This window comes from Lycium barbarum, chromosome 11, assembly GCF_019175385.1.
Source record: "Lycium barbarum isolate Lr01 chromosome 11, ASM1917538v2, whole genome shotgun sequence".
NCBI classification, from domain to species: Eukaryota; Viridiplantae; Streptophyta; class Magnoliopsida; order Solanales; family Solanaceae; genus Lycium; species Lycium barbarum.
The window spans coordinates 113693016-113717616 of NC_083347.1; the positions used below are offsets into that span (position 1 = coordinate 113693016).

Here is a 24601-nt window from a genome sequence, read left to right on the forward strand (position 1 = left end):
GCTATAAGATTATAAAAGATGTTCAACACCAAGAAGATGTTTTCTTACTATGTTTCAAGGATTCAGGAGGATTACAAAAAAAAACAAAAAAAAACAAAAAAGGAATAAAGCTATACAAATAATCACAACTATTGAACCTTCATTTATATACATGCCTTGAGAAATAAAGTTGTACAAGATATCCAAAAGGTTATGAAATATCCACCATGTGAAGTTCGAGCATTCTCACATAGTTCACTTGCTTCATGCATTCCATAAATTTCTATTATCATAACTCTTCTTTTGCGATTATATTTGACAAAATATCAGAACATGCTACAGAATCGAAGCAAACATCAAAGAAGCAAATTCAAAACATTATAATTGGACAAACCGTCAAATACTAATCGAGTTCTAATTCAACGCTCTATTCTATGTAGAATTCCCAAAATATTAGAACCGCAGAGCGCACAGGCACGTAGCTTATTACTTTTAGCTTCCAAATCCCTTTTTCCTAAATATTTGGGGGAAAAACTCGGTGGCATCAATTTTTAGGATAAAGACTACCTTGTTGCAGACAAGAGATAATAGCAAAATACATAAAAATGTATGGTGTTCATAGTTCCGAAAAGTACATTGCGCGACATAAAATTGTATTGGAATAAAATAAAAAAAGTCTAAAAAAAGAAGCAACAGTGTCAATTTACCTTTAGTTTCTATTTTCTAGACAAACTCCTCCTTGCTTTTATACCCTACGAACTTTGTTGCCAAATCTAAATGACTAAAGCAGAGATAAATGTTTAGTAATAACATCCAATTAGACCTATTAGTTACTATGTTAGTATGACAACCTAATGTATAGGAGCCTCATGATTGTCTAACCAAAAAAGAATCATAACAAAGTGGAATGGCTGGCTGATGGTTCTATATTCTAAAGGTACAATGACCACCTTTTTGGTCTATGGTTCCTCCCTTGTCCTGCCTTAAGAACAAGTCCTTACATAATTTGTCAATATTCACCAAACATAATTGGGAAGGGGAGTGGAGACCAAGACAGACAAATGATACCTTTCTATATCTCCTATTATTCAAACTAACAAAAAGAATGCCTGGGTGTTGTTCAAATTGTTGCAGTAAGAGACTCACGGAGAAGAAGATGAACCCAAGTAGTCTAACTAACATTGACCGGAATTTAGTATGATCTATATACTTCTTAGTTGGGGTGTTTTGCTAATCTCAACACTTATTTTGACAAAAGGCCATAAGTCTCAAAGAATTGACTAAAGGACCACTATTTAGGACATAATCAAATGAAGTCTCCCATGTTGTCACCCCTATACCCAAAGTTTTAAACAATACAAAACAACCCCCAACCACCAACATTTAATTATCCCAATTTTAGCAGCCTAATTTTTTTTCCCTCCCTCCAAAAGCTCATTGCTCCCCATTTCTGCACTTTTCCAATCCTATTTTCGGCCAAATTTCTGGCTTTTCATCTGAAAATCAGTCCCAAACGATGGATTTCTTCCCCACTTCAGTCATTGTAACTTAAATCTCTTAGAAATCATTGAAAAGTAACTCGAATTATTTTCACCATTGTTGTCAAAGGTCAATTATAAGGTGCCAATTCCGTCCGCGTCTACTGGTAGTGGAGTTCATTTTTTGTTCTAATCCTCTTGTGGAGTCAATTCTCCATTAAAAGAGCCGTATCCCTGCTGTTTTTTTGGTCTGAATCCGGTACTGTTCTAAGTCTAGGCATCAACCAATTATAGACCATAGCAATAGTCTATTATATCTTTAGTATGGCGTCTATTGGAGAATATGTTATAGTAGGTGGTGATTACATGGGTGAATGGGTGGAGACCCCAAAATGTTGGATTTAGAATTCTGCGAGCAAGGTGATAGTGCTGATCGTCGTGCGTCACAATGGTATGTATAACGATTTAGTTGAGAGCGTAAAGGAAAGCGGAGAGTTAAATTGTGACCCCGGCAACTTGCGCATTAGTTATATGATTAATGCTCTGCCCACTAGGGGAAAAACTCACCCTTCCTTCATAACGAATGATAGGCATGTGGCGTTGTATATGCTTGATGTTGTTGCTAATGGTTGTAGGCTTGTTTTGAGAATAGATGTTGTTAAGAGGTCTCAAGCAGCGTCAACATCAGCATCATTACCCCCTCCCCCACAGCAGCCAGTGGATGCAAATTCAATGCAAAATGAGAGCATGGGTGATCATTCAATTGATACGGATGATCATGATGTTGATGTCGAAGAGTGTGATGGGCAGCCAAACCAACTTGGAAGGAAGGGAATAAAGTGTATCCTTGGCATCGCAAAATCTTTTAAGCCCAAAGGACGTGTAAAGGGGAGGAGAAACAAGTGCTTAATTTGCAACGGAAGCGGCCACAAGAGAACAACGTGTCGAAATAGAGAGGGATGAAGTTGATGTGTTTTTCAATGTATTTCATTGTGCTTTTCTTGTACTTTCTAGTTTTGGTTCTTCAATTAAATATGATTTTCTTGTACTTCATAGTTTTTGGTTCTTCAATCAAATATTTCGGTGAATGTATTTCATGATGCTTTTCTTGAATGTCAATTCAATGTTAATCAACTGTATAATTTTATATAATAAACCAAGACTGTGTTCTATATATCTACTAGGTATAGTAAATAATAAACTTAATATCTAGTCTATACTAGATAACGTATATGATATATCTATGTATCTACTGGGTATAGTCTATACGTATATGATATATATTCGCCTTTAAAGCCCATCGATTGCTGAACCGCCAAACACTACCAATTAAAATTCAAAAGGCCTGTGGTTATGTCTAATAAATCCCAATATTAAATGCTACCTCCATGCGCATTTACATGTAGCACTCACACGTTAGTCGTCGATTCACTAAACCGAGGTCATCAGTCTATAAATCGCCTAAGCCTATTTCAAATACATCATCTCATCTCTCTCATCACAAAAAACTCCAAAAAAATTTCAGATTGAAAATGGCGAGAAGGATTAGGAACATAGGAAATGGTCACCCTAATTTCAGAGCACCACATCCTGAGTTCCTCCTCCTCGAGAACGACTCCCAGAGGATCTTCGGGGGCCTTAGAGAGGATAGGGAGCGGATGGAAATTGTCATTCGCAGAATCACACGCATCCTGCATGTGCTTCTTGAGCTGGAGGGTGTGAACCCTGATGCTCTCACCCCCCCCCCCCCCCTTCCAACCATCCCCCTAGAATATTAGTTTTTAGTATAATTTTTGTATAAGCTTTCAGCGATGGAAGTGGTAAATGGAAGTTTTTAGACTTTCATCGCTGAAAGCTTTGGGTGGTGTTTTGGGGTTTTATTTTGTTATGTAAAAATCCACCATATTAATGAAAATAGTTTATGTTATGATCTTTGTGTTCTTACTTTATTTTCTGCATACTATTGATTTAATGTTGTTGGATGAGTCAATTAATAACCTAACAACTACCATATCTATAATAACCACAGTCTAAGTTGATTAATAAACAATACAATATCTATAATAACCACAAGCTATAGCCTCGTATAGACCATCGGTACATTATAGACCAAGTAACTAAAGGGGACTGTTTTGGAATGAGAAGTCTGGTGAATGCAAAGCTCATAAAAATAATTAGAAAATAAAAATAAGAAAATAAAAAAGTCAAACCCCTGATCCTAAACCCCAAACTGCATAAATCTAAGGGACCGTGGATAGGTCTATAATATACCACAAGTGTATAATCTCCAATGATCATAGTATAATATAGACTAAGGCCTCATTTGTTTGCATTTAATGGAGGTCTGAATCTTAATTATTTAGATTCAACTCATTAAGTGCATTTGTTTCTAAGGTCTGAATCTTAATTGTTCAGATTCAGCCCGTTAAGTGCATTTGTTTTGTCTCTTTACAAAACCTCTTAATGAGTATTAATTGATCTAAATGATTCAGATTTATAATAGAGTAACACTATTCAGACTCATTAAAATATTGTGTGTTATTCACGAAACCACTTCTCATGCCTCTGCGCTTTTGTTCTTAGCAAAATTCTCACGCCTATCACACTTCTTTCTCAATCAAAATCATTTTTTTCTCTCTTCTCGGCAAAATCTTATGTGTCTTCCCAGTTCATAATCCATTTTGCACCAAGAAAAGTCAAATATGATTATTCACGTGCAATAAAAGTAGAAGTTGTTTATATATATATATAAACAACTGTGAGTGTAATTAAACTTCTGTGTTGTGATGGAAACATATCCAATTTTATTTTAGCCGTAAGAAATTTTCAATTTTGCTACTGGGTAACTTTTTGCTCAATTATGTTATAAAAATATTACTCTCTCCGTTTCATAATAAGTGGTGTTTTTAGCTTATACACACCCCTTAAGAAATTGCACACTCCTTAGAATTATGAGCGTTTTTACTAACATACCCCTAATTAAGGCTTAGAAAAAAAAAACTACTTAATGATTCTTGATTATAAATAAGGGTAAGTTTGAAAGAACAAGATCAGTTTCTTCTTGAAATCCTAAAACATCATTTATTTAAAAAAAAATCATTGAAACAAAATGAAAAACCTAAAACACCACTTATTATGGAACAGAGGGAGTAACTCTTTGTTCAATTTACGGGTGATAAGAAACTTATTTCTAGGTTTGAGGTATTGTTGAGATTAGTGCCGTGATAGAAATTTATGAGTTTGGGGTTTCGGGGAAGATGAATGTTTGTTGTTAGTTCCACTTTCTGATAAATTTTCTTATTAAATATTAACTTATCTTTAATTCTTAAAAAAAAAAGATACCATCTTACCTTGTTACAATAGTTTTTTATATTGATATATAAATTTTATTTGCATTTTAGATAGTTTAATTTCTTTTATCAAATATAAATATTCAAAATATTATTTTCTATAAAAATAATTATTTTGTTGAAATGAGATTCTTATAATATTTTATTGAATAGTGAATTCCACATGCACATTTAGATGTTAAAAACAAACAGTCTTAATCATTCAGTGTTCAGATTCAAAGACCACATCTTAATATTCAGATGTGCATTTAGATTTAGACATCTAAATCTTAGTGCACATCTTAATATTCAGATGTGCATTCATATTCAGACGTCCTAATCTTAATGGAAACAAATGAGGCCTAAGTAACTAAAGGGGACTGTTTTGAAATGAGAAGTCTCGTGAATGTAATGCTCATAAAAAAATTAAAAAAGTCAAACTCCAAACTACGTAAATCTAAGGAGTGGATAGGTCTATAATATACCAAAAGTGTATAATCTCCAACGAGCATAGTACATTATAGATTAAGTAGTTTGTCTATGCTCTACTGCAGTTGATATATAAACCAGGCCACTATTTGCCTAAAAAAATTATAATTAAATTAAATAAAATAAATAAAAAGACTTGATGCTATTTTAACACTATGTTAACACTTGATTACATCATATTAGAGTCCTTATCCATTATGCACATGATCGAAAGAGCTTTAGATCAAGTAATGGTCCTTAGTCATCAAATATTTGCCTAAAAAAGATATAATTAAATAAAATAAAATAAATAAAAAGACTTGATGCTATTTTAATACCATATTAACACTTTATTACATCATATTAGAATCCCCATATACACATGATTCAAACAGCTTTAGAACAAGTAATGATCCTTAATCATTAAATATTTTTAAAAACTTAACGATTATAATTCAGTGTCAAAATTAAGAAATTTGATTGTTGAATCTAAGTGTGCCACATATATATTAGAAAAATAACACTTTAGCTCGCTCAATTACAACTCCACCTGAGTGTCTTTCTTGCCCTCTTCCTTTTTCTTTACTTTGATTCCTTTTTCATTTATTTTTTTCGTCTTTTCAACTTTAGCTTTTCTTCCTTTTTGACCAATGGCTTAATTTCTACCAATAATGGAAAAGGTAGACATTGACTAGGAATAGTGAAAAAGATAAGGTTTTACTCTTTATTAAGCACCACACAGCCCAATTGTGTCAGTTTTCTCACCATAGACAAAGCTGAGAATTTGGCTGTTAGTCTTTATAATATTCTTTAACAATGTCTCGCGCTTCTTCTTTCAGAGTTTGCAAGTATGATGTCTTTGTGAGTTTTAGAGAGAAAGATACAGGTAGAACTTTTGTGAAGCGTCTTTATACTGCTCTGCAAGATAGAGGAATCAACACTTTCATCAATGATATAGAGGAGGCTAGATTGGCGGTCGTGATATTTTCCATAAACTATGCATACTCAAGATGGCACTTAGAGAAGCTTGCACACATCATAAAGTGCAAAAATGAATTGGACCAGATTGTGATTCCAGTCTTCTATGGTGTCAGTCCATCAGATGTGTGCCATCAAAATGGCCATTTCGCTGAATCCTTTTCCCAGCACGAGAAAATTTACAAAGATGATTTGGAGAAGGTTCAAAGATGGAGGGATGCATGTGCGGAGGCAGGAAAAATATCAGGGTTTGATTTACAAGATTTCGAGTAAGCATTTTTTTTTTTCGAGTTTCTCGTAAATTGACAAGTAGCATAATTTTGCTCTAAAAGGTCAAATTAGATAGTTTTCTCTGTGATTAACAGCAGGATTTCGGTTGAACCCGAGTTTAAACCGAGAGTAAAAGTAAACCCTTTGGCAAATCACAAAGCCAATTTAGAAAGGGACCATTTGTTTGAATTTAAAAACGGAAATGTCTTCGGACTATTTTTGTGGAGACGTGTATGTATAAGAAAATTAGTTAGTTGGCGGAAATAAGAAAATGGGCAGAGTCGACCCTTCCTTAGTTTAGTCTGGTGTGGCAAACGGGCGGGTTGAGTCGGATATGGGCTGGCTCAAAAATGGGTTAATAAAAAAACGGATTAGTTATTTGATCCGTCCATATTTAATACGGATAAAAAATGGGTTACCCGACGGATAGTATGGATATCCATATTATCCAAAGCTACTTCAAAGATGTTGGCTTCATGTAGCTAATATGGAGAAGATTAAATTACCTTTTTGTCCCCAAATCCAATCCCTAACACATAGTTGCGCCTCAGATGTAGGGATGCAATGAAATAGCTTCGCTGAAGCGATGGGCAATCAAAGGGAATATACCGATTTGGAGGTGGTGGCTAGGTGGATTGATGCTCTACGCAAAGCATCCAATATTACAGGATGGCATGTTAGTATAACGTCTAATAGGTGAGTAATAGCTCAAATGAACTGTTCATCCTGAAAATAGTGAATTTTTTTGAATGGTCATCCTGAAACCTGTCAGATGGATATGGTTTAAAAGCTTTGGACCAAATCACTCGATGGATGAATTTAATAAGATGTTTGTTTGGTAAGTATATGTGCAATGGGGCGAAGAAGGATCTGTTTCCATTTTTGTGAGTATTTCATGTCTTACATAAACCTTTAAATGGACCGCCCCGTAGGTATTACATACGAGTATAATAGTTAAAGGTGTTAAAAAGTGACAAGGTAGACCTAAAGGCACATAGAAGGAAGTTGTCTCAAAAGATCCTAGAACTAATTTCTGGATCCATGTACACAGTACACTTAGTGAAAAAATTACAAAAAACAGCAGGAGCAAAAAATCTAGAGTAGGTCAATTTCGACTAGTTGAGATTAAGTTTACTCGTGTAGTCGTGCTGGTATTCTTACATAAGGGTATGAGTCTTTGTAGTCTTTTATAGATAGCTATGAAAGTGTAAAGTATGGAGAACCTCTATTGACAGAGAACCTCAAATAACTGAATTTTGGGATAAAAAGGGTCCACATGAGGGAAATATATATTGAGGACTCCTGTAACCGACCCCTATTAGTTTGGGACTGAGGTGTAGGAGTAGTAATTCTTGTTCCAATTTTCAGTTGGCTGGAATGTGATTGTTCCTTTTCACTTCCTCATCATTCATTATTTTTAAATGTTTTATTTTTCTAATTATATTTCTATTTAACACAGGGATCAGGTAATATTTATTAACCTGATTGTCAACGCGATTATTCATAGTTTTCCCTTCACACAACATCAAGTGGGAATTAAATCTCGCGTAAAGGAATTAACATCATTGTTGAGTGTTGAATTAGGAGGTGTTTATTTTGTTGGGATATGGGGAATGTGTGGCTCAGGGAAGACAACTGTTGCAAGAGCAATTTTTGATGAGATGTCTGATCAATTTGAAGGATCTTGTTTTCTTGGAAATGTTCGGAAAATTTCAAAAAAGGATGGGGTGGAAGCCCCAGAACATTTGCAAAAGAAGCTTCTTTCACAGATCTTGAAGCAACAATCACCGAATATAGCAAGTGCTAATGAAGGGGCCAAAATGATAAGCAGTACTCTACGTTTTAAGAAGGTTTTGATTGTTCTTGATGACGTGGATAACGATAATCAATTGGAATACTTAGTTGGAAAGCGTGACTGGTTTGGTGATGGGAGTAGGATCATTACAACAAGTAGAAACATTGATTTACTACAAAATCACAATGAGTTATATCATGTCCCTGAACTGGATTTCGATGACGCTCTTGAACTCTTCAGTTGGCACGCCTTTCAGCAAGAGACTCCTGATCCGGAGTTTGAAAACCTTTCGATTTGGGTAGTAATTTATGCTAATGGTTTACCCTTAGCTCTTGAGGTTTTGGGCTCTTTTCTCTACAAAGGAGGCATGAATGAGTGGAGAAGTGCATTAGATAGACTCAAAGACATTGGAGAGGGGGAAATTATTAAGCAACTTAGCTTAAGTCTAGATGGATTGAGCTACAAAAACAAGGATATCTTTCTTCGTATTGCATGCTTCTTCAGAGGAAAACAGATAAATGATGTGATAACAATACTGAATAGCTGTGGTTTTAAATCAGAAATTGGAATTGACATCCTTGTTAGAAAATCACTTTTATATATTTCAGATGGAATGGTTGAGATGCATGATTTAATACAACAAATGGGTCAACAAGTGGTACGTGATACCGATCAGGACCAGTCATGGGAACACAGTAGATTATGGCATGACAAAGATATAGAAACCGTTTTTTCTGAAAATCTGGTATGTATGTCCTCTAATTATTGAGAATGCTGGAGCATTTCCATTTTCCCTTTTGCATTATCATTTGGGTTTCGTAAAATGTAGACCCCTAGTTGCAAAGCATAGTCATTCTAGTATATTTCTAAATTGAAATTGCTATCCATAGTATAATTTCTTAATTGATCTTATTAAAAAGGGAAAACAGTGGATAGCTTGTTATTAATTCAATTGCAAGTATACCCCCTTAACTTTGAATATGCAGTTTTGTATCACTTCGCAAGCATCATGTGTGTCTTGTATGACTTATTTAGTGATAATCACATATCTGTTTTTATAGATTATTGCCTTCAGAAGATGATAATATGAATAGCTTACTCCACATACAATTCGTAGATCTTTAATTTCAGTCACAATACATGTTTTTAGATTCTTATGCTCTTGATCCTTTTACTGTTGAATACGACAATAACAATGTCAAATTTTTATTGCTTATCATGCAGTAAAGTCATAGTAAGTAGAGAAAGTTACTCATAGGTCCTGTTTGTTATTTTTTCCTTCCAAAAATATACTCGGTCCTGTTTGTCTTCTTGATAGACTTTCAATTCTTGAAATTGTTTGGGACCATAAAGTCTTATGTCCTCTATTTTGTGATCTATTTACTTGCTATTTGTTCTGATTATTAAGTCACCTGCAATAAAAGAACATACCAATCTGAAAGCATGTACTATTATTTTTGTGTTATCACAACTCAATTCTACAAACTTTAGTACTTTATCTTAGGATTATTTCTTACAGAGCTCTGGATGTGTTCAGTAATCTTCCTGTTTTAACGGAAGTACTTATTAGTGTATTTTGTTTTTTCAAGCATTTGTAAATAATGAATTGATTTTACTTTCTAATACTCTTCGTGACGTTTGTTTATAGTGATGTTTTGACTGATGGAATTTGGTACTATAACTATTTGAACAGAACATTTTTGTGGTAAAAGAGGTTGCAAAGTTTTCTCCTTATAAAGGAAGGGAATATGAAAAAGTTCCAAGAAGGAACCATACTTGAATTACCAAAATGTCCATTAAAAGTTGAAGGATGTTTTTACCCTTTAATCATGAAATTTCGTTCAATATTAATGTACAAAGATGTAAAATGTGTGATAGAGACTAATCGTCCACCAAAACAGATAAGGGACCAGGTACCTTATCTGTTCCCTTAAGTAAAAACAGAAATTAAACAAGACACAATGTTTATGTGGAAAACTCCTTGCTCAAGGGATTAAAAACCACGACCTACACTGGTAGGATTTCCAACTTCACTAACTGAGTAACGTTTTTCATATTACAATCCTTTTGCAACCAAGGAATTAGCCCACTAATCCCTTCCCTGACAATAACTCTATTGCAAGCACTCACTTAACTAATTCTAGCCAAGAGCCAAACTAATTCAACTACCTCTAGCTGAACTTCAACTCACCATAATTAACTATAGTTAGGCGTCTACACAAAAAGCTTAATACACCAAACACCTACAAAAGCCCTTCTTAAGAGAAGTGTAGGTTTACAATATTTAGACCAAAAGATAAAGACTAAAATTACCTAGGACTTAAGACATCTTCAGTATTGGGATCTGGTCCTTGGAGTTATTTAGTCTTGATCATGAATGCTCTGAGAAAACAGTGGCGGCTACTCTTTTCAACAATGAGAATAATATGTTTTTGAGTTGCTAGGTCAAACAAATGCCAACATGTTGTTTATATAGGGGGCCGAGTGAGGAGCATGTGACATAGATAGAGACATTGCAATGATCCGTTTGTCCTTCTGTGGCTCTGCAAGTCAGAACAGTGCCACAGCTTTACAGCTGTCACATTTGTACAGTGCCCAGGGGACCTGATCAAGGACCTGGTCCCTGATGCATATGTCGATCATTAAAACTTATAACTCATCAATTTTCCCTTTTTTGATGATGACAAACTCGTAAGTGATGTTCCTTTGGACAGCCAGGTTCCCTTGCAAATTTGGCCCCAACAACATGTAGCATAGAATATGTTAATTTTCATTTCATTCAGAGAACTAAGGTTTCGTTTTGCAATACTAACACTCACACATCTTCCCCCTTTTTGGCATCATTAAAAATGGATAAAGATTGGCACAGGTAATTAGAAGTTCAGAAACATTGACCCAGGCCACTTGGGCAACGCAACATGAGTACCAACAGAAACAGTAAATTAAAGCACCAAAAGAACCATATGCAAAAATCAGAGAAGGTGCCAAGCAGAAGAAAAACTTAGTATAAAAACATAGTAATCAATGCAATACAAACATACTAAATTAAATGTCAAAATGCCAATATCTAGGAGAAAGTTCAGGAATTGTGACGGAATAGAGGATCAGGTTGGACAGGGTTGGAAGAACTGGCAGGGTTGAAAGCTTTGAACATCATGTCTAGTCTAGCATCCACAGCTTTGTGATTAGCCAGGATTTGCTCCTGGAGCTCGGCAACTTTCTTCGTGAGACTAGAATTAACCTCTCGCAACTCCGCAACTTCTGTAGCTGTATCACCACTGGGACCAAGCCCTTCGAGCTTCAGGCTTATGGTTTCTGCCTTCAGCAGGGTGTTCTCAACCTGAAATCTCTTAGCATCAGCCAAGATTTTCTCATTTGCTTCAATCAGACCGGATATGGTAATGTGGTCCTTGCTCCTCCTTTCTTTGGGACACATTCACACTCTTTCAGAGTGGACATAGAGAACATCTGCTTCTTGGTCCCTTTGGAAACTTTACCAAGAGGCACATTGAAATGCTCAAAACACTTTGGTAAGAAGAAAACCATAGGGCAGACCATGCTTACCATCCTTGATATCCACCACCTTTATTATGTGCTGCAACATTATGCCAGGCAAGCTGATCGAATGGCCACCATCCAGAATTTCCATAAGGATAAGGTCCGTCTTGGATGTAATACACCTTTTCTCAGTGCAAGGAAGCATGACCTTGTTCACAAACTCAAAGGGCAACTGATACTGAGACTTCATTTGTTTCTTACAGATAGGCTCAGTGGTCACATGCTCGCCCCTCTTAACTGTGTGAAGCTTGAAGTCTGCAGTAGCCTTGTCTCCTTCCTCCAGTCGACTTATTCCATCAGTTGGAACACCAAGCATTGTCCCCAGCTGTTCTTCATTGAGGGTGAACTCCACTTGATCAACTTGGCAAACTAATTAGTAGTGATCAGTGTACCGAAGGTTGACAAAGAAGTCGGCCACTTCTTTCTCATAAGCCACCGCAGGACCATCCATTATGTGCTCCCATTGTTGAAATTTGAGCACTTCCATTAAATCCTCTAATGCTTTGTGTTCGAAAATCTCTGGGTCAATTACTCTTCCCCGTAAAACTTTCTGCCCTTGTAGATTATGTTGTCTTTCCTTTTCCAGTGCTTGGGTGCTTTGCATTGAGGAACCAGGTCCTTCGATACTGACTCTTCTCCTTTTGGAAGAACCTCCCGCCTTACTAAAATGCCTTTTCTTGTCTTAGGGGATTTTGACACCAACCTCTCCTTTGCCACGGCTTCGACCTTTTCACTTTCCTCACTTCCTTCAGCCACAATTTTCTTCTCAACAGCCATTGACGTGCCTTTTCTTTTGGAGTTTTTCCTGACCAAAGGGGCTTCCTCCTCCTCCTCTTCTTCTCCATCAGACACATCAATTACTTCATCCTCTTCATCGCGCAACTTACTCAAATTTTACAAATGTACTCTCCTCCGCCTCGTACTAGTTGTCTTTGCTTTGTTAACCAGTAAGGCCGAGTCTAATCTTGCCTTAGACTTCTACCTTGTAGTGGGAGGTCTCTTTCTTTGCTTAGAAGCAGGCCTCCTATCAGTGAAACTTTTTCTCCTGCTTTCCCCCTTTCTCATCTGCTTAGCACCCCCAGACCTTTGTATATACAGTTCTTAATTTAATATCATCATCAGAATTTAATTCATGCCCTTCAGAGTTAACCCTCTCAGAATGGTTAGAGGAACCAGGTTCCTCCTCTGACGAGACTTTCCGTTCAGGTGTGGTTTCTTTCCATGGAACTGCAATTGTAGACACTTGTTGAGAGGCAAGAGCTGCTTCAGAGGGACCATGTCCCACCCTCACCATAGTATGACCTAAACTACTCTGTTCCCCCTGATTGAAGCACCCATTTCCTCAGTTTCCATTCCCTCACTGTTGCCAGGTTAATTGGTAACAACATTGTCTACGCTATCCTTTGTTTCACCACCCGTTACCATACTCTTATCCAAAACCCCAAAAATATCCACATTTGCCAGAGAAGTTGGATTACCAGAATCTGGAGGAACTTCCCTCAAGTTCCCCTTGTCAATGGCAGTCTTTGTTTCCAGTCCTTGACTTGTCGCTTCCATACCGTCATCTTTCGCAGAAGTGTCCACAGATATGTCAAGATTTTGAGAGGTCGGCATAGTATGAGTGCTTTCTTCCGAATTGGGTTTCTCAGTGGACGTGGAAGTAGGCACAAACTTCTCTGGGATTTAGTTTTTACGAGTCCTAGATAAACCAGCAGGTTTTGGGGAAGACGTTGAAGGGTTTGGTTCTTTGGGAAGGGAAACTGGTGGAGATGGTGAACTTGTTTGTGGGTTGGTTAAAGTATGCTGTTTGGGAGAGGAAGGATTGATTTCTGAGAAACTAGGAAGTAAAGCTTCGTTGTTTGACATGGTCGAATTGATGTGAGAAGATAGGGACCATGAAGACTGAGTGTTGAGAGTAAAGTGAGAGAGAGAAAAGAAATGTATGGTTGGGTTTTTAAAAGAGGGTGAAGGAACCGGTTCCTATTGGCAACAAACCGTTTCATTTAAGTCTGGTCGGTTTTGAAAAATGCGTGATGATTCGACGTTAGATTTTGAAACGAGGTGGGAACAAACGATGACATGGCATTTTGACAATTTAATAGCATATAAGTATTGAAAAGACTACTAACCTGAGTCAATGGGACCGGGTCCCTTGACTAATTTGTTTTGATAAAGTTTTGGCATAAACTTCTGAAATATGCAATGGATTCAGCGCTTTGGCTTTCCTGAGAGTGCCATGTGATTATACCTGTAACAGTATAAGAGTGAGTCAGATGTCTCCAAAAAATACTTTGAGCATTGTACCTTTTCTCTTGACATAGCCAATCATTGGGAGACAACTAGTTGAGCTTGATCAAGCCCCACTCCAAACGTTTTCTTTCAAAATGTTCTCTGCTCAGTGCCTTGGTGAAGATATCTGCAATCTGATCTTCTGTGTTGCAGAACTTCATGTAGATTAAACCCTTTTCCACATTGTCCCTTAGGAAATGATGCCTCACATCAATGTGCTTGGTTCTTTTGTGGTGCACTAGATTTTTTGCCATATTCAGGGCACTGGTATTGTCACACATCAGAGGCACACAAACAATGAAGACACCAAGGTCCTCAAGTTGTTTGATCCATAGCAATTGAGCACAACAAGAAGTAGCAGCCACATACTCAGCCTCAGCAGTAGAGAGAGCCACAGAGTTCTGTTTCCTTGTACCCCATAAGATTAAGCATGACCTCAGAAAATGTGCTATCCCAGAGCTACTTTTTCTATCCACCAAGTAACCGGCATAATCAGCATTAGCATAACTAACCAAGTCAAAATTGTCTTCAGAGGGATAGAAGAGGACCAGGTCCTGTGAACCTTTAAGATACCTCAAAATTCTTTTTGCAGCTTTCAAGTGAGACTCTTTAGGACTTGATTGGAACCTATCACATAGCCCTACACTGAACACAATGTCAGGCCTGCTAGCAGTGCCTGCGAGCAGTGACCCAATGATACCTCTACACATGGTATCATTCACAAAGGGACCAGGTTCATCCATATCCAGCTTAGTAGCAGTTCCTATAGGGGTATCAATAGGCTTTGCATTTTCCATTTCAAACCTTTTAAGCAGCTCCTTGATGTACTTTTGTTGACTAATCATGGTGTCTTTTTGAGATTGCTTGACTTGTAGTCCCAAGAAGAAATTTAGCTCACCCATCATGCTCATTTCAAATTCACTTCTCATGAGCTCAGTAAATTCTTCACATAGGGACTCAAGAGTAGCACCAAAGATGATGTCATCAGCATATACTTGCACAATTAGCAGATTCTTCCCTTCCTTCCTTAGAAACAAAGTGTTGTCAATTCTACCTCTAGTAAACCTATTTTCCAGAAAAAACTTTAACAATCTTTCGTACCATGCTCTAGGAGCCTGCTTTAAGCCATAAAGAGCTTTGTCAAGCTTGAAAACATGCTCAGGATGATCATGACTTTCAAAGCTAGGAGGTTGCTTGACAAAGACCTCTTCTTTCAAGTATCTAGGGCTGGCAATTTCGGCCCATTTTTACAAAATGAGCCCATTTACCCACATTTTAATGAGTTGGGTCACTCATATTTCAGATGGGTAAATATGGGCTCAAGTTTATTTTCGGCCCATAAGAAATATGGACAAATATGGGCTTCAGTTGGGTAAAAAATGGGTATCAACAAATCCAATAACAGACCCTTATTATGCTTCCGTTGCAAACTCTTCAAAACCCTCGTCTCTACTCTCTTCAAGTCAAAGCCAAACTTTTCATTATCTTCACCACAAGGCACTTCAGATTCTTTGCTTATGTAACTTCAGAACATTTTTATAATGGGTTTTTCTGTATTGCTAATTAAACGAGCAGCTCACTAAAGAATTATTGTTTGAGCCTTTGAGGTATGTTTTTTCTATATGATTTATTTTTATTTTTTTATTAGTAAATTTCATTTCTTTTTCTCTAGATTTTGTAAATTTTGTTTATTTTAATCTAACTTTATAAAATACAAAACCCATATGGCATTTGATGTTTCTGATTTGGATATTGCATAAAAAAATCTCACTTTTGCTATAAAAATTTAACATGTTAAACAAACCGGAAACTTTCTGAAAATAGGGAGCCTTTTCTTACACTAGTTTAATTCATACTTATTCCTGTTAAGTTTTGATTGTTGCTAAAACATTGATTTTAATTTTTGACAGATATCTATGGAGGCCAATGAGGAATCTTGTGAAATTGGCTCGTCTATTTCGAGAAAACGAGCTAAAAGAAGCACTTCAGTTGTTTGGAACACTTTCTTGAAATTGCCTCGTACTAGTGAAAGTGAAAGATTAAAAGCACAATGTCAGGTTTGTCAGGAAATATTTTTAGCGTACTCTGGCACAACAAATATGAAAGTAATGTGGTGGCTTAACCTTAGCTATCTATATATAATAGGAAAGTAATGACTGACTAGTACAATGTAATTAGTTTTCAGCATTTCTCTTTTTAAGTGTTTCAACTTCTTATTCATATATCCAGCTTATTTTGCACTAGTTTAATATACTATTGTGCCTGAATCTGTTGCCCTTGCTGTTTTTTTCTCTCTTTAATTCTCTATTCAGTTTCTTTATTTCTACTGTATTTTTCTGATTATGTGAATCAGAGTTTTTGTTTAGCCAAATAAAATAGTGGCAAGTATTGGTTAGAGTTGAAAAGTTTTGTGATTCATATATAGCATTTCTGTAGAAAAAAATGAAGAAAAACAAATTCTTTTTTCTATGGGGATTGTTCAGGATTAAAAAGATTTTTTTTTTTCTCATTATTTAAGTTCAATATCTGTTACAACTTTTTGGCTATTTGGTTTATCATTTCTGCTCTAACTATTTTGCAGTAATTTAATACTTTGTAATATTTTGCTTGAATCTGTTGCCTTGCTGTTTCTTTTTTGGTTTCCTTTTTGTTGTTTCTACTATGTAGAGATATTACTGGTAACTGTTGGTTACCAGTGTTGGTTTGTGTTGGTTTGTATTGGTTTCCTAGTTTTATACTGTGCATTAGAAAGGAATGATAAGGTCAATTTCAGGCTCAGAAAGTATAAGTGACAGAAAAATGGGTAAAATGGGTCAAACCCATATTTTACCCATATTAATATGGGTGGATTGTAACCCAACCCATATTTATCTAACCCATTTTCAACCCGCCCAAACCCGCCCATTTGCCACCTCTACAAGTATCCATTGAGAAATGCACTTTTGACATCCATTTGGAATAATTTAAACTCCATATGTGATGCAAAGCAATTAGAATCCTGATTGCCTCCATCCATGACATTGGTGCAAAAGTCTCATCATAGTTAATACCCTCTTCTTGATTATACCCTTGAACCACCAGTCTTGCCTTGTTTCTGGTAGTGTTTCAAAACTCATCAAGCTTGTTGTGAAACACCCACCTAGTCCCAATCACTGTTCTGTCTGTTGGTCTAGGGACCAGGTGCCATACCTTGTTCTTTTCAAATTGATGAAACTCTTCTTGCAGAGCACTAATCCAGTCAGCATCTTTCAATACCTCCTTGATGTTCTTGGGCTCAATTTGGGAAATAAACGCGGAGTGGGCAAACATGTTTCTTGCCTTAGATCTGGTTTGAATGCCAGAGTTAAAGGGGTGACTACATTTTCAAGAGGGTGAGATTTTTTGTGTTTCTAGTTGGATACTTGAATTTCACTGCTTGAGGGACCAGGTGCCTCCGTATTGGAACCATCATTTACATCTAGAGATGCATGATCTCCACTTCTCTGATCAACACCAGGAGTGCTTGACACAATATCAATAACTCTATCTTCAGCCTCAAGTAGAGTGATGGAGGGATCGAGTCCCTTTGCATCATCTGGATATTCTGTTGCATCTTCTTCATTGTTCGCTTCAACTACATTTCAGCCTTTCCATTTGTGATTTTCAGGACCTCATTTGGAATTGAGAGGTCTCCATCATCTGCTTCATCCCTTTGTATCCCTTTGCTTCCCAACTCATCTGTCTCATCAAAGATCACATGCACATTTTCTTCCACAATTTGAGTTCTCTTATTGAAAACTTTATATGCCTTGCTGTGAGAAGAATATCCAACAAAGATTCCTTCATCACTCTTAGCATCAAACTTTCCTAAGGCCTCCTTGCCATTATTAAGAACAAAACATTTGCATCCAAGCCTTAAGGTAAGTTAGCTTGGGTTTCTTTCCATTTAGCAGCTCATAGGGTGTCTTTTCAAGCAAGGATCTGATCATACGCCTGTTGATCAAATAACAAGCAGCGTTGACAGCCTCTGCCCAGAAGCTTTTCGCCACATCACTTGCAATTAGCATTGTTCTTGCCATGTCTTCAAGAGTCCTATTTTTTCTTTCCACAAGACCATTTTGCTGAGGTGTTCTGGGAGCAGAGAAATTGTGGCTAATTCCATTTTCAGCACAGAATTCATTAAAGTTTGCATTGTCAAATTCAGTGCCATGATCAGATCTTATGCTTACAACTTGATATCCCAACTTTAGTTGAATTTGTTTCACAAAGGCTACAAACACAGAGAATGTTTCATCCTTGGTTCTTAGAAACAAAGTCCAAGTGAATCTTGAAAAGTCATCAACAATCACAAAAATGTAATTCTTTCCACCTCTGCTGTGAATCCTCATAGGCCCACAAAGATCCATATGAAGAAGCTCAAGTGGCCTAGAGGTGCTTACTTCCTTCTTTGTTTTAAAAAAGGTTATGACTTGCTTCCCTTTTATCCATGCATCACACACCTTGTGATCTTTGAACTTGACATTTGGTAACTCACGGACCAGGTCCTTTGCAATCAGTTTGTTCGGCAAGGTGAAGCTTGCATGTCCCAAGCTCCTGTGCCACGGCTCAGCATTATCATCCACAACATTGAGACAAGTCAAATCATCATCATCAGATGAGCCAGAATCTGCTGCGTAGATGTTCTTGTATCTTTTTGTAGTTAGTACCATTTCTCCAGTTTTGAGATTAGTGATAGTGCACACATGAGACAAGAACTCCACTTTGTTTCCTCTGTCGCATATTTGTGACACACTCAGCAGACTGTAGGTTAAACCCTTCACATAGTAAACATTTTCAATAGCATGGGAGAGTGTCTTGCCAATTTTGCCAATGCCAAGAATGTATCATTTCTTCCCATTACCAAAGGACACACTCCCACCTTTCAAGGCCTTGAGTGAGAGAGAATTTTCCATCCTTCCAGTCATGTGCTTTGAGCAGCCACCATCCACAAACTATTTTTGACTGCTTCTTCTCACTCTGGCTTGCAAACAAAGTTATTTGTTAGTCTTAGGAACCTAAGCTAACTTGGGTCCCTTGTAATCATAGAACGGGTGAATAAGAGATCTATTCGTCCATGCAAGCAGCACAAATTTCATTTTTTGGGGAGCAGGTCCCGCATTCTTAGGTTTGTTATCAACATAAGCTCAATTTATGTGCGTAGACTGAAATCTTGCTTTGCAGGAGTCTTTGTAATGACCAGTGTTGCCACAATGGGTGCAAAGCCAATTATCAGTTACAGAAACATATTTGTTGCGAGGATTGAACGGGGTCTTGGCCTTTTTATAACCAATCCCCTGTCTACCATCATTACCCTTGCACATAGCAACCACTTTGTTAGAGGAATAGTAGATCCTCTTGAAGTTGCCTATTTATTTCTAGCTCAATAGAGAGGTTCATTTTAGGCCTTTTGAGCTTACTATCAAGCTCAAAATAAATTTCACTTCCCACTTGTTTTCCCTTAGAAAGGGTATTCATCCATTTGTTCATCTGACTAATCAACAAAGCGTTATCCCTAGTTAGCACTTTCACTTGTTCCTTTAAATCCACAATATTTACTACCATATCATCCCTTACTTGTTCTAACCCTTCAATCTCTTCATTTAAGACATTCTTCTTATTGATAAGGCTATGATAGGTATCAATTAGCACATTTGCAAGAGATATTAATTTCTTTTGAGAGTAATTTTTCAGATTTTTCTGAACATCAAAGAAATTTACCTCTTCATTCTCATTGTCATCTTCATCTTCCGACTTGGCCATGAGTGCAAAGATGGACTTATGGTTCGCAGGTTCATCTTCAATAGCCATCATGGAGGTATCCCTTGTATCTTCATCTTCAGACTCACTAGAGGAGTCTCCCCAAGCAACTAAAGCTTACTTTACCAAGTTGTCAGCCACATCTCCTTTGTTGAACTTCTTATCAGGGACCTAGTTCCTCTTAACTCCCTTGTCAGCATTTTTGTAGTAATCTTGCTTGTGAAGAGGACATTCCTTGATGTAGTGACCAGGCTTCTCACATTTGTGACGTAAGTCATTCTGTTTGAAGTTCTTGCTAGAGCTTCCTATCTTGGAGAATCCACCATTTTTACGAATCATCTTATGGAACCTTTTTGTAATGTAGGCCATATCAGATTCATCATCACTTGAGTCATTTTTAGCCGCCTTAAGGACTGGGTTCTTCTCTTTCTTTGACTCCCGTCTTTCAAGCTGCTTCATTTTCTTCACCTCATGGGTTTTGAGATTTCCAATCAAATCCTCAATGGTCATTTTCTCCAGATCTTTGGCTTCAGTTATGGCATTAACTTTACTTTCCCAAGACCCTGGCAGAACACTAAGTATTTTTTGAACTCGCTTGTTGATTGGAATGACTTCACCAAGAGAATGAAGCTCATTGATAATAGAGGTGAAACGAGTGTGCATATCATGAATTGACTCATTGTCCTTCATTCTAAATAATTCATACTTAGTGGTGAGCATGTCTATTTTGGACTGCTTGACTTGAGAGGTTCCTTCATGAGCCGTCAAGAGGGCTTCCCATATTTCCTTGGCAGTTTCACAAGATGAAACAAGATTCTATTCATCTAGTCCAATGCCACACATTAAAATCTTCTTTGCCTTAAACTTCTTTTCAATGGCTTTTCTATCAGCTTCGGTATATTCTTTTCTGGGTTTTACCTCTAGCTTTCCAGATTTAGTATCGGTCTTTGTAGGGACGAAAGGACCATCAGGAATGATGTGCCAGAGCTCAGAATCTTCAGCCATTAAATAGTCATGCATTCTTGTTTTCCACCATTTATAATACTTTCCATTAAATCTTGGAGGCCTCGTGGTTGACTGTCTTTCCTCAAAGTTTGGTGGAGCAGCCATAATGAGAGATCCTTTCTAGGCGTTACCCTTTTAGAAAGAGCCTGCTCTGATACCAATTGATAGAGACTAAGCGTCCACCAAAACAGATAAGGAACCAGGTACTTTATCTGTTCCCTTAAGCAAAAACACAAAGTAAACAAGACACAATGTTTACGTGGAAAACTCCTTACTTAAGGAATTAAAAATCACTACCTACACTGAAGGATTTCCAACTTCACTAACTGAGCAATGTCTTTCAGATTACAAGCCTTTTACAACCAAGGAATTAGCCACTAATCCCTTCCCTTACAACAACTCTATTGCAAGCACTCACTTGACTAACTCTAGCCAAGAACCAAACTAATTCAACTATCTCTAGCTGAACTTCAACTCATCATAACTAACTATAGTTAGGCGTCTACACAAAAAGCTTAATAAACCAGACACCTACAAAAACCCTTCTTAAGAGAAGTGTAGGTTTACAATATTTAGACCAAAAGATAAAGACTAAAATAACCTAGGACTTAAGACATCTTCAGTATTGAGATATGGTCCTTGTAGTTATTTAGTCTTGATCTTGAATTCTCTGAGAAAACAGTGGCGGCTACTTTTTTCAACAATGAGAATAATATGTTTTTGAGTTGCTAGGTCAAACAAATGCCAACATGTTGTTTATATAAGGGGCCGAGTGAGGAGCATGTGAGAAGCATGTGACATAGATAGAGACATTGTAATGATTCGTCTGTCCTGCTGTGGCTCTACAAGTCGGAACAGTGCCACAGCTTTACAGCTGTCACATTCGTACAGTGCCCAGGAGACCTGACCAAGGACCTCGTCCTGATTCATATGTCGATCATCAAAACTCATAACTCATCAATGTGCATTCAATTAAAGATAATAAAAAAAGTTAAAAAGTTAAATTAGGAAAACACTTATCTTTCTTAGTCCAAAACTTTGAAGAATTTGAAGAGTTGCAACGAATTAAATGTGAACTATAGGCCAGATTCATTTACATAGTGAAAAGTCTATCCTTCAGAAATAAATTATTTCGTCAATATTAATTACAAAATTGTAACTGTATTTCGTAGTAATTATTGAGTCTATTCCACTACTCATGTCAAATTTATGAATGCATAAAATACAATGTATACTGCTCATATTAAATGAATTGCACAACGTTATCTTTTTAACTTCAGAGTTGGTAATATCTTTTTGTATTCCCAGCTAATAATTTAGCAGATTATTTGCTATGGCTATGTCCATAAATTCTTAATTTCATACCTTGATGGACAAGGTGTTGAGCCTCCAATCAAGTGCTAATGAGCTTATTTTCCCCATTTGTGGATAGTCATAGATCTAGTACCGAGAATTCTAGAGATTCATGTTCAGCATGATGCATCCAAAGCTATAGAAGATCTCACTGGCATCTAGAATCATTTCTCCAGAAAGCACAACTTGAAGAAGCTAATTAAATTAAGCGGGATTGGATTTATAGCCCATGTGAAGACTTGTGGCACTAGAGGAAAACGAAATGCAACTCATCCGAATAAGCAATATATTGGCATAGGCCATAGACAGAGATAATGAAAGAGTATCGTTGTGTTTGTGGAATAACTATATTTTTTAGGTAATTCGTCCATTATCCTTCCTCCTATGGATATACTCCTCCAGTATTTTGTCTTTGGTGTGTATTTTTTTTTCCAAGTTTGTCTTTGGTTCATATAGTTGAAAGAAGACCGATTATGTACTCTACAAATAAATAGATAGTTTCAAAACTAAACGTCGGCTCTCAAGTCTATATCTTTTCACTTGCTAGCTCCTTTTATCCTCCTCCATATGTTCGAGTAGTATTGTCTTTAAATTAAAATGCTGTATATGTCACTAAAGTAGCATCAAGTTTTGCAAGATTTTTTAGCTTCGAATTACGAGTTGTTACTTTTTTGTATGTTTTGAATTTTATTATAAATTTTTACTTTTTTGTATGTTTTGAATTTTATTTTATAGCACAAAGAAAGTTCAAAAATATATGTACCGTTGTAAATTATCATTTGCAATGCAAAATTTGTAGTGTTACGTATTTTGGGATAAACGTGCAATGCATGTTTCCAGAGACTAGTTATATAAAGAAATGGAAAAAGTTGACCCATGGACTCTTCCATGTTTCAGTCAATGAAAAACTGATTGTTTCCCACCATTGCTTCATCTCAGTCTTTTGTTTCACATCTTCTTTCTTTTCGTAGATTCCAAGATCTCATACGTTTCCAATGGTTTCCCACAAAGAATTGGTCCAAAAATGGAAATATGATGCCTTCTTGAGTTTTAGAGGAGAAGATACCCGCAGTAACTTCGTTGCGCATCTTTACAAACGAATGGAAGACATAGGAATTTACACATTCAAAGATGATGTCAAACTTGAAAGAGGAAAGTTTATTTCACCAGAGCTTCTGAAAGCAATTGAGGAGTCAAAATTTGCGATTATTATCTTCTCTGAGAACTATGCTTCATCCACATGGTGCTTGCAGGAACTCACCAAAATTATGGAGTGTGTTGAAAAGAACGGACAGGAAGCTATCCCAATATTCTACAATGTTGACCCATCAGATGTACGCATGCAAAGAAATAGCTTCGCTGTAGCGATGGCTGAACACGAGGCAGATCTCAAGGGTAGTGATATGGAGAAGGTGCAGAGGTGGAAGGATGTTTTACATAAAGCAGCCAATATAGCAGGATGGGATGTGCGTAAAACTGCAAATGGGTGAGTAATAGCTCAAATGATCCCTTGTCGAGTTTGAATCAAACAGTGCGGGAACTGTTTATCATTATATGCTGAAAATTGTCAACATTTCAAATGTTTTTTTTTTTGAATAAACAGACTTCTCGAGATTATCATAAAAGCATGAGGTTAAAAAAATCACGAGGTCTTCTATTACTAATTTTCTAAGTAAAGAAATAAATGATCATTTCCACGTACTTCGATTCTAAATTTGGAGTATTCAACATCTACTGTTTGCTTTAAAAAGGTTAAATTACCTCATGTAGAAACCATTCAGCTCGATATTATATTAAAGCTTTTGGACTGGCCATATCACTCGGTGGATGAATCCTTAAGATGTTCATTTGGTAAGGGTATGGATAATGGGGAGAAGATGTCTATTACAGGCAAAATACTTGTCAGGATCTATCTGTTGTTAATTTTGAGGGTGTTTTCTTCTGAGAATATTAGAGAAGTTTAGCGTCCTATAGATAACTTTACGGTCAATTGGTATGACATTGTGATGGCTAAAGGTGTTAAAACTGACAAAGGAAGTCTTTTTAGTTTAGGCAATTCCAACTGGTTAATGTTTATCAATGTCGGTACATTAACATTAGGGTAGGAGTCTTTTTAGTTTGTAGATATGTATAGCGATATAAAATGTAGGGAACCTTCGTGTTGTGAACAACAAATTATTGAATTTCGGAATGAAAAGGGTCCAAATGAGGTAAATGCATATAGAGTATTCCTATAACTAACCCCTACTAGCTTGTAGTTGAGGTGTAGTAGTAGTTGTTGTTGTTGTTCCTATTTTGCATTGGCTGGAATGTGGTTATTTCTT

The 24601-nt window shown here is 36.7% G+C and overlaps 1 protein-coding gene across 11 annotated transcripts in view; it reads left to right on the forward strand.

Annotated features, from left to right (window-relative positions):
* Window positions 1-5932: 5932 nt before the first annotated feature.
* Window positions 5933-24601, forward strand: part of LOC132616660 (TMV resistance protein N-like) — a 29633-nt gene continuing 10964 nt past the window's right edge. For 6 of the 11 annotated variants that reach the window (XR_009573317.1, XR_009573319.1, XR_009573318.1 and 3 more), the window contains exons 1-4: window positions 5942-6501; window positions 7962-9042; window positions 16055-16201; window positions 23249-23763. Coding sequence is in view for 5 of the 11 variants with exons in the window: in XM_060331216.1 (XP_060187199.1) it covers window positions 6071-6501; window positions 7962-9042; window positions 16055-16201; window positions 23249-23763 (2174 nt within the window). In the remaining 6 variants the exon portion in view is untranslated. Of the gene's footprint in view, window positions 6502-7053; window positions 7199-7961; window positions 9043-16054; window positions 16202-23248; window positions 23764-24601 lie in introns of all 11 variants that reach the window. The other 5 variants (XR_009573321.1, XM_060331220.1, XM_060331218.1 and 2 more) reach the window with 4 other exon arrangements.